Raw genomic sequence first — 11,505 nt, 5'->3', positions numbered from 1 at the left:
TGCCTGTTACTGTCTACATTGTATTAATTGCACAGTGTATTTTAATTTAATTGTTATGCAGGAAAGGGATATTTGTTTTATTTTATTCAAGAAGCATTTTTATTCTATATATGCAGGCAGTTTATTTTTATTTCATTTGTTTTATACATTTTGATATTGTGCAGACCTCTGTTAATAAAGGAACCTGTGTGACATTTGGCACGAGGCTTTGTATTAAAACTGACTGTTTTTTTAAGGGTTTGCCTCAGAAAAAAATGAAGCTAACAGAGATGCTATGCTATAATGCTTTGGGGGAAACCCCAATTATGGCACAGAAAAAATATCGATATATATCGAGTATCGCCATTCAGCTAGAAAATATCGAGATATGACTTTTGGTCCATATCGCCCAGCCCTAATGTCAACTGTAAACACGTCTTGTAAACAGTTCATGACCAGCAGATTTCATCCTGCAACCGTTGCCTCGGGCCTTTGCCACCTTGTAAAACATCCTCTGTTTTCTTCAGATTGCCTGAAGCTGAACCCGGATGCCATCAGACGGTGGTTATGTTTGTGTTGCCGCTGTTCTGGCTGTTGAGGCGTCTGGGAGACGAGCAGCACAGCAGCTGCTTCCTGAAGTGTTTGCTGAAGCTCTTGCTCATCAGGTACAGGGCAAGCGGGTTCACGCAGGAGTTGGTGAAGGCCAGGATGCGAGCGCAGACGCTGGCGATGAAGCGGGCCAGCGACGTGTCCACCTGGTCGTAGTGGTAGGAGCGGTACAGGTAGATCACGTGACTGGGGAGCCAGCAGACCGCGAACAGGCCCACGAACACCAGCACCGTCTTGGCCAGACGCTTCCTGGACTTAATCTGGAGGGAGGAGGGGAATTAAACTATACATCTGGGGCCGGATTCACGAAACATTCTTAAGAAAAAAAATCTTCTTAAGTGTCGTTTTTTTTCTAAAATTCAGTCTTAAGAAGAAAAAAGAGAAGAAGTCATATTCTCCAAAAAAGTTCTTAAGTATTTTCTCAACTTTCTTCTTAAGTTTCTTCTTAAGAAAAAACTTAAGAATAAATGGTATTCTTGAAATGAAAGTTCTTAAATTTGTTCTTGACTTTTTTCTTAACTTTAAGACAACGTTGACCTGTCCTAAAATTTCTTCTGTGAAAAGGTAAGACTCTACTATCACCTTTTTCAACACATTTTAAACAAGTTTAGACTAGTAGGTCATAGTTTGAGGATATACTTTGTAATTAATTACACAAAGAGCCTGTTAACTGTTTGTTAGCATGTTAGTTAGCATGGTAGCTAATTATTATTAATTTTCCCCAATAGTATTTTTTTTCGCACATTAATCTCATCCACCATAACCTTGAAAAGTTCCTGCATCTCTTTTTCTCCTTCTCCATGTTTAGTGAGTGACTGACGGTTAAGACGCAAACTACCTGTATAAATGTTGTTTGTTGGCGCCTGCAATGCAATCACATATTTTAAGAAGTTCTTTAGTAGGAAAAATAAGAAATTTGTAAGAAATGACAGTTCTTAAGACGGTTCTTAAGAAAATATTTAGGAATTGCACTTAAGAACTTTCTTATGAACTTCTTAATTTTAGATCTTAAGACATTTCTTAAGATCGTTCTTAAGAATATATTGGTGAATCTGGCCCCGGATCTCTATTTACATATCAGTCAGCCACAGCTGCACTAAGTACCGTCTTCATTCTTGTTTTATTACTACATCCTTTTCAGGGACAAAATTGCTCAATAATTCACAAAGAATAAAGAGAAAGGTTATTTTATCTTTGAATAATGAAGCCTGATTAGTGAGTCAGCACTTTTATTCGCTTTGAATGACAAAGCACTTTAATTTTGAAATCTTTGCTGTCGACTGCCGAATCTTGAACTCAATCATTTCCTGTGACCTTTATCAGCACCAAAGGGCCCGGTTGTGGCATAATTGCTGATATTTGAGTCCTAAAAAAGATATGTTTGAAAAAGAATGACAAGTGAGAACGGCTGCACATCAGCTAAAATAGCCTGAGATGAAAATATCAGACCTTCAGAGGACAATCAGTGACCTTTGAACTATTTGTTTCGGTACCCGTGTTTCTAATTTAAAGGGAACCTATTATGGCATCTAATACCTATACAGGCCTTGAATGTCTTAAAAACAAGATTTCGATTTATTTTGATAAATAAATTAGAAATTCAGCCTCTGAGCCATGTCTTTATCTTCCCATTCTCTAACCTCATTATCTATGCGGGATTCTGAGTGGGCGGGGCTATGATAATGAGGAACTGTGCTGATTGGCTGCCTGAATGATGCGTAGCAGGGGAGGGCACAAAGCAGACATCCCCTTTAACTATCGTTTAATCCCTCAGATTTGTATTGTTCCTCTCACCCCTAATTAACTAATCATTTGCAATATTTATACATAATATTTTAACAGTCATTTCTATGTTTTTTAAAAATAATGTCTTTGGTAAAGTCTCAAGCAAAGCTTTAAAAATGAAGCACTCACTCGTGTCTCATCAGTGAAGATAAACACGAAACCTTGGCTCTACTTTAAATCCCGCTCTTCAAGGTACCTTGTCAGGAGTCTCATTGTGGCTTTAAATATTCACGTGCTGCCTGCCTTTCAGCCTGATTGATAAGGACCTAAAATCACAGGGTACAAGAAAGAGCAAGAGCTCTGCCAGCATAAATGCTCCTTTTGCTCGCTGGACTCAAAAAGGGGGTATTTTTGTACCCCTTTACCACCAAACCAGTTCCAGGGCTGGTTCTGGTTCTGGTTCTGGTTCTGGGCCAGTGCTGAGTTTGGAACTGGGCTTTCTGTTTCCACTGACAAAGAACTGGCTCCGGGACAGAAAAAACGGTTCCAAGGTAGCACCAACTCTTTGCTGGACTAGAGGAAAGAACCGCTTACGTAAGTGGAGGGGGTGGAGTTATTAAGACCAACGGCCAGTACTGGAGTTAAGGGGGGATGAGGGGGGATGGCATCCCCCCCTGAAATAAAAATGGTCAAAATCATCCCCCCTGTAAAACTGCCATCCCTCCTTTCCATCCCTTATGTCATTTCATCAATGAATGTGGTTTTACTGCTATTTCAACATTTAGAGTCATCACCAGAAAAATAACACCAGAAAAATAACTTATTTGACAATTTTCACCTGTTTCAAGTAAATTTTCACTTGAAATAAGTAGGAAAATCTGCCAGTGGGACAAGATTTATCTTCTCATTACAAGCAAAAAAATCTTGTTCCACTGGCAGATTTTTCTACTTATTTTAAGTGAAAATCTACTTGAAACAGGTGAAAATTGTTGTTTTTTCCATGATGAGTCTTGTTTTAAGTGTAATGAGATTTTTTTTTACTATGTGTTTTGATGTATTTGATGTAAGCCCAGTGGATATTTAAAGCTTACAGAAGGCTGCATTTAACTGCTGCTATGTCATTCCTGCAGTATTTCTGCAGGTGTTTTGGTCACTGCTATTATTTGTAATATATTATATTATTTGTAATCAGCACAAATTATCTGTCCCCATATGATAAAATCCACCATCCCCCCTGATTTCTTTTTACAACTCGAGTACTGCCAACGGCAATAGCAAGACTAGGAAATGGAGACATTTTCAAATAATGAATCTGGATGCAGCAAAGCATCATGGGTCTGAGGAGGAGACAACCTGTCTTTTAGAGATGTGTCCACGGAGGAGCTACGTGGACCAAGTCCGTATTAGACAAATAAGTTCGGGGGTCGCCAGGGTTAAGGAGAGCAGCCAGATGGCTCCGGCCCGTAAACTGATGCTGAGCGTGGCGCCGGACCGCTGGATGTCCAGAGGCGTGACGATGGCCTTGTACCTGGGGGAGGAGGGAAGGTTTCTGGGGGTCAAACTGAGCTTTTAACACCTCATCCAAGGTTCTTGTGCAGGGAGTCAGAAGCAGCTGTATTATTTTCAAATTTCAAAAACTATACATCTCTTTTTTTATTGATCTTTTTAGAAAAAACAACATATAACAACCCAGTCTCACATAAAAACGTACCCTGCCTACGTTGGTCCAAAGTGCAAAAACGTAGAGGGGTTACAATAATAGCCCTTGAATTGTATAACTGTTAAATTTTTCTGCCTATTCGTTTTGTGTCCAAGTCACGTGACTTTCAAGATTCTGGCCGTGACACCAAAAAACATGGCGGACATTTCTCATTTTTTTGTGAAAAAAAAATCAATATTTTGAGATGGTTTCTGCATAAAAATTTGTTTTGATTACATTTCACTCAGTGAATGTACATAATCACTCGCTTGCTCGTTGTTGCAGATTGATTATGTACATTCAATGAGTGAATATTATGAAAGTAAAATATATATTTCTCGCTAGAAATGTAATCAAAATGCATTTTTATGCAGAAACTAGCTCAAAGTATTGATTTTTTTCACTTAAAAATGAGAAATGTCCGTCATGTTTTTTGGTGTCACGGCCAGAATCTTGAAAGTCACGTGACTTGGACACAAAACGAATAGGCAGAAAAATGTAACAGTTATACAATTCAAGGACTATTATTGTAACCCCTCTAGGTTTTTGCACTTTGGACCAACGTAGGCAGGGTACGTTTTTTTATGTGAGACTGAGTTGCATATAATGATAACATATAGTCAAAGATACACATTATACATTATACATTGTCCCTTTTTTATCTTTTTGCTAACACACAAAACCTAACCAGGCCCTCACAAGGGAGGCCTAACTAAGGAACAGAGTCTCTGTAAAGTTAAATAATAAATAAACAGATGAGTAACAAATGATCAATGGAGAAAAGTAATGGATGAGCAAAAGTGGCAGACAGAAAACAAAAACAGTGGTAAATGCAAATGCCTATCACTGATATCCCATTAAATGGATATAATAAATAAAACATAAAATGCAACAAAAAATAATAATAATAAATAATAAAAATAAATAAATCAAAGAAATGAAAAGAAAAGAAAATTAAGGTAAGGGGGGATCAGTCTGTACAGTCTTCAACGAGTTAAAATAATCTACTGTATGAAGGACTGCCATTTATGAACAAATTTAGCCGAGTTGCCTTTTACTGAATATCTCAACTTTTCCAATTTGAGAAAAAACATAACATCATTAAGCCAAAGAGCAATAGACGGAGACTTGGGGGATTTCCATGAAAGTAGGATACGACATCTTGCTAAAAGAAATGTGAAAGCCAATACTTCTGACTGTACGGGGCTGATATGTGAGGAGTCAAGAGAGAGTCCAAATATTGCTATGAGAGGGGCATTAACAACATTTTTCACCAGAACTTTAGACATGATCATAGAATAGTCACTTCAAAATGTATGTAAACTAGGACAGGAGAAAAACATGTGACTTAAATTGCAGGGAGAGCCCTGGCATCTGTCGCATAGGTAGGTCTGCAACATTCGGATATACAGTAATTCAGATAATCAAAATTTTGATAGGTGGGCTCTATGCAGCAGCTTGACTTGAATACGTTCTAGTCTAGCACAAAACAATACATCTGTAAAGAATAAAACAGGTTTTGGATGAAAGAAAAAAGGAGGCTGTAGTCACAGCTTTATTATGACTAAGCGGTGAAATGTATGAGCTCGTGAGCAAGTGGTGCTTCCTTTTCTGTCGGCTTGGTTGAAAATGATGATGAAAATTATTTTTTTTTCTTTTGAAAGTTTGAAATGTCAAAAATGAAGAAAAATCCAGAAAGCTTCTGTCACATTTTCAGACATTTATCTTCACTAAATGCCGCATTTGTAGCCTGTCAGTGTCCGACCATTGTAATGATTATTTCACCTCCTCTGCCAGCCTCCCCCTCGCAACTACTTCAGCAGATGGACGTATTCGTGACAAATATTGTGATCAGTTGTTAGTTGAAAGCAGCATGTAGTTATCAAAAAAACAAGGACATAATGGAGGCTGCAGTCCAGAATTTTAGTTCCAATACTGGATATGTTTTTGTAAAAAGCAAGTAAATGAAAAAGTCTTGCTGTTGAGTTGATTCTTATTGTCCCAGTTGAATGAACTTTGCTTTATTTTTCTCAAGGAAATATTTCTGAAGTTTTATAGACTCCGGTTGTGTTGTTGCTTTAATGAAAACAGGAGGTGGAACATCCTGAAGGTTCGAGGCCGTACGTGAGTCAGCATCATCTCAGCTTCTGCTGAGAAACAAAGAAGAATCTTGTCCTGAGAGCTGAATTCACTCAAACTGACATTTACCATCCATCCATCCATCCATCCATCCATCCATCCATCCATCCATCCATCCATCCATCCATCCATCCATCCATCCATCCATCCATCCATCCATCCATCCATCATCCATCCATCCATCCATCCATCCACCATCCATTCATCCATCCATCCATCCATCTATAATCCATCCATCATTGATTGATCCATCGATCCATCCATCCATCCATCCATCCATCCATCCATCCATCCATCATCCATCTATCATCCATCCATCATCCATCCATCCATCCATCCATCCATCCATCCATCCATCCATCCATCCATCATCCATCTATCATCCATCCATCATCCATCTATCATCCATCCATCATCCATCCATCCATCCATCCATCATCCATCTATCATCCATCCATCATCCATCCATCCATCCATCCATCCATCCATCATCCATCCATCCATCCATCCATCCATCCATCCATCCATCCATCCATCCATCCAGCATCCATTCATCCATCCATCCATTCATTCATCATTGATTGATCCATCCATCCATCCATCCATCCATCCATCCATCATCCATCCATCCATCCATCATCCATCCATCCATCCATCATCCATCCATCCATCCATCCATCCATCCATCCATCCATCCATCCATCCATCCATCCATCCATCCATCCATCCATCCATCCATCCATCATCCATCCATCCATCCATCCATCCATCCATCCATCCATCCATCCATCCATCCATCCATCCATCCATCCATCCATCCATCCATCCATCCATCCATCTATCATCCATCCATCCATGCATCATCCATCCATCCATCCATCATCCATCCATCCATTCATCCATCCATCCATCCATCTATAATCCATCCATCATTGATTGATCCATCCATCCATCCATCCATCATCCATCTATCATCCATCCATCATCCATCCATCCATCCATCCATCCATCCATCCATCCGTTATTGAGCTTTATTTCGAATATGCAAATTAAAAAAGAACAATACTAAAAAGTAAAAAAATAAAGTACAAATATATATATATACATACACATATACACACATACGTACATACACACATACATACATACATATATACACATACAAAGGGAGTAGGATTGAAGTATATACTTATCAGGTCCTACCCCTAAATCTTATATTCATTTTTCCAAAATAGCAAGAGAATCAATGAGCTTACTTATAGAACACAAAAAAAAACATAATATAAGTCTATATATCAACATGAATATACATCAATTTATCTACATATAACTATATATCCATATATATTAACAGAGATATACCCATACATAAATACTGTATGTATAATATATCACTATATGTCCATATACATACATACATACATACATACATACATACATACATACATACATACATACATACATACATACATACATACATACATACATACATACATACATACATACATACATACATACATACATACATACATACATACATACATACATACATACATACATACATACATACATACATACATATATATATATATATATATATATATATATATATATATATATATATATATATGTTTCCATAATATTAATCTATATATATATGTTTCCATAGTATTAATCTATATATCTACACATATTAAATAAATCTATACAAATCTACATTTTTATTCACCACTGTATTTTGAGAAAAAAGTTTCTTTATATCTTTTTTTAAATTGTGATATGTTTTGACTTTGTTTTAGATCTATGCTCAGGCTGTTCCAAAGTTTTACACCATAGGTAGACATACAGAAGCTCTTCAGTGTTGTGCGTCTATTGATAACTTTGAAATTAAGTTGGCCCCTGAGGTTATAACCTCCCTCCCTTTCAAAGAATATCCCCTGTATATGTCCTGATAATAAATTATTCTTGGCTCTAAACATTAGTTTTGCTGTATTGTAATTGACTAGATCTAGAAATTTTAGTAATTTAGATTGTAAAAATAATTTATTTGTGTGGTCCCGGTAACCTGCATTGTATATTATTCTCACAGCTCTTTTCTGTAATATGCACAAGGAGTGAAGTGAGCTGCAGGTCTGCATTTACTTTGATTACTTTTCCCTTCAGCTTTTTTAATTGTGTTCATGATTCAGAGATCCCACCATCAACTGGAACAGATGATCTGTCCTCCTCTATCGCTCCTCGTCAGCTTCACATTCAGCACTTCATTTCTGCTGCTGCTTTCATGTCACGTCCGCCGGGTCGCAGCAAAATGTGTTTTCTTATGCAAATGATTCATTAAGGGGAGATTGATACGCTTTCATGTCTAACGATTGGAATAGGAAGTCAGGTCTTTGCACGTGTGCACGACTTCCTGATAATTTGAAATTTATGAACGACAACCATACATATGCATCCTTTAGAAATCTATAAAAGAATAAACATGAGCATTTCTACATCTGTTTTATGTAAATGTTTCATTGTCACAGAGGCTAAAACTAAAAACATATTCTATTATTAAACAAACATCCTCAGTAGTTTTTCTTTTTCTTTAATGTCATCTGGATCAATTATGTATTGAATTTTTCTATATTTGCATTTTTATAAGAGTGTAAATTAGTGAGTGCTATTATAACATGAATTTCAGTCAGACAGCATTCAGAGATGAGCTTTATCTGGGGGCTGATTCAGATGGCCACTTGTATCCAAATGTATGAAAGAAAAGAGGTAATTTTCAACTGCATCAAGCAGAATTTCAGCCAGAGAAAGAGAAGGGACGCTGAGAGACTCTCACCTCAGGAATGCAAACTCCAGCTCTCTGACCAGAAGAGGTCACCAGTGAAGTCTGGGGAAGACCAGCCTTTCATCTCAGCGTCTCTCTCTATCTCTCTCTCTCTCCTACGACATCAGTAATAACAATACCGACAGGCTGATGTGCACTCACATGCAAGCTTTAACTCATTTTACTCCAAATTATTCATGTAATTCAAGTATGTGCACGTGAGTGAATGAGTGTGAGTGACGTCATTTTCTACAGTGTTCTTTCCAGGGAGAAAGCAAATAATTACACATCCAACCTGAAATAACAATGAAAGCATCTTCTTATTAAGCAGAAATTAGTTTCTATGGAAATATATTAATCTGTTCAAAAGTTTTGTGCACCCCTGGTTGTTTTATCAAAGTTCAAATAGTCATTTCAATTTATTTTTCTGTCTTTGTATTAAGGTATAAACAGAAAATACAGTAAAATGTTAGAGATAGACCTATTAATTGGTCGCCCATTTCCAGGGATAAACATGTACACTTCAAAATGACATCCAGAAAAAAGCACAAAATGAACAAAATGAATATAAAAAAACAAAAGTGAGTATTTATGTGACCTGAATCAGGACCGAGAGCAGATTATCCCAAAATTACCACCAATACAGATATTTAACCTGATATTAATGAGAATTAAATTATATTTACATGTAAGAGGCTTCTGCATTTTCATAGCTTATATACCATCCACTGTGGGATGTTTGTGTCAAAATGATTCAATCAAAAAACTTTTTTCACTTCAATCAAAAAAAAAGAAAAATCACTTCAAATCGAAAAATATATTTTAAATTAAAAAAGTGTTCAAATGCAATTTTTGGGGTCTCAAATATTTGTTTTGCATTCAAACACCTTTTTTCTTTGATTGAAAAAGTTTTTTTTATTGAAGTGGGTTTTTTTTAATTGAAAATATTTTTTTCTTTTTGAAGTAACTTCTTTTTTGATTAAATGATAAGGACACAAATGTCCTACCCATAATATGGCCCAAACACTACTTCAATCAAAAAAGTTGCTTCAAACAAAAAAATCTTCACTTCTATCAAAGAAAACATTTCCAATCAAAGAAAAACAGTGTTCAAATAAATTATTTTGAGTCTCAAATATTTTTTTGCATTCAAACACTTTTTTTCTTTGATTGAATAATTTTTTTTGATTGAAGAGAATTTTTTTTAATTGAAAATATATTTTTTGATTGAAACAATCTTTTGATTGAATAATTAAGATCTACCTCCATACTCTGCTCCATAGTCGCCTTGATCTAATCTCGTACACTGCTGTTTGAGGGATAAAGCGTGGAGTTTAAAGGGCTTGGACGGAGGTACCGGTCAGCGGAGAGCGCGGTGAGCGTGAACACGGACACCCCCACGGAGGTGAGCTGGATGAAGGGGATCAGCTTGCAGCCCAGGCGGCCGAACAGCCAGCGGTCCACCAGGTAGCGGCTGGCGTCCACGGGCGCGCAGGTGAGCAGCAGCAGCGCGTCCCCCGCGGCCAGGCTGGACAGGAACAGGTTGGGCACGGTGCGCATGGACTTGACCCGCAGAACCGTCTTCACCAGAGTCACGTTCCCCACCAGACCCACCACGGTGATCAGCCCGTAGGCGGCGGCAATGCCGATGCCGGGCAGCCAGATGCGGTACCGGGGCCGGGGGCCCCCCTGTGCCGGGTCCCACAGCCCGCTGGACGCGTTCAGCAGCGGGACCCGGCCGTCCTCCGGGTCGGAGACGAACTGCTCCTCCAGAGACATGGCAGCCGGCGCGGACACGGCTCTGTGCGTCCCTGCGCATCTTCTGGCTGCTTTATAAACTATCTGCTCTCATCCATGCGTGCGTCATGGACCAGAAGCGGACAGCTGAAATTATTAGATTTTGGGATTTTTGATTTGAAGATTTTTATTTCAAAAATGCATGTTAAAAAAGATTACAAAAAAGTAAAAAAATAGAATACAAATGGGTCTGTAGTTATGTTATAGTTATGCATTTATTCAATGCCAAAACGTCATACAATGTACAAAGAAAGTGCATTTGTATAGAGCCTCACTGCCTCCTAGTCTTGTAAATGTAAACACTGTACAGCTGGACAAATTAAAGTGCATGAACATTAATAACATGTTTTATATAAACCAGGACAGTGCACTGCTTTGTTTCTAATACTGAAAAGTCAGTAAACAACTTAATTTTGCATAGTACCTCACTGCCTCCTGTAAATGTAAACACTGTACAGCTGGACAAATTGAAGTGCATGAACAATAGTGCGGTGACAACCGCGTAAATCCATTATGTGTGTTGTAATAAAATATCGATATTTGCCATCAGTTTATCAATTATTTATTGTGACAGAGAGCGCAACAATATATTGCAATATCGATTTGTTCCCCACCACTAATATATATATATATATATATATATATATATATATATATATATATATATATATATATATATATATATATATATATATATATATATATATATATATATATATATATATATATATATATATAT

At 37.4% G+C, this 11,505-nt stretch overlaps 1 protein-coding gene across 1 annotated transcript; it reads right to left on the bottom strand.

Annotated features, from left to right (window-relative positions):
- Positions 1 to 533: 533 nt before the first annotated feature.
- On the bottom strand, positions 534 to 10,748 carry LOC133445563 (gastrin-releasing peptide receptor-like). The gene is made up of 4 exons (XM_061722889.1): positions 10,327 to 10,748; positions 3,701 to 3,841; positions 2,606 to 2,639; positions 534 to 848 (listed from the first exon to the last, which is right to left on the bottom strand). The coding sequence occupies exons 1-4, from the start codon at positions 10,746 to 10,748 to the stop codon at positions 534 to 536; spliced, it is 912 nt and encodes a 303-aa protein (XP_061578873.1).
- Positions 10,749 to 11,505: the final 757 nt, after the last annotated feature.

The sequence above is a fragment of the Cololabis saira genome, chromosome 6, assembly GCF_033807715.1.
Source record: "Cololabis saira isolate AMF1-May2022 chromosome 6, fColSai1.1, whole genome shotgun sequence".
In the NCBI taxonomy this organism is placed as follows: domain Eukaryota; kingdom Metazoa; phylum Chordata; class Actinopteri; order Beloniformes; family Belonidae; genus Cololabis; species Cololabis saira.
This window is presented reverse-complemented; position numbering and strand designations above follow the sequence as displayed.

Bases quoted from the DNA above. Each gene is read 5' to 3' on its own strand.
- LOC133445563 (XM_061722889.1), bottom strand. From the start codon at position 10,748: ATGTCTCTGGAGGAGCAGTTCGTCTCCGACCCGGAGGACGGCCGGGTC. The intron at 3,842-10,326 runs GTACCTCCGTCC...CTCCTCCCCCAG, and splicing joins ACCGCGCTCTCCGCTGACCG to GTACAAGGCCATCGTCACGC. The intron at 2,640-3,700 runs GTAGCTCCTCCG...CTGTGATTTTAG, and splicing joins CTAATACGGACTTGGTCCAC to GTCCTTATCAATCAGGCTGA.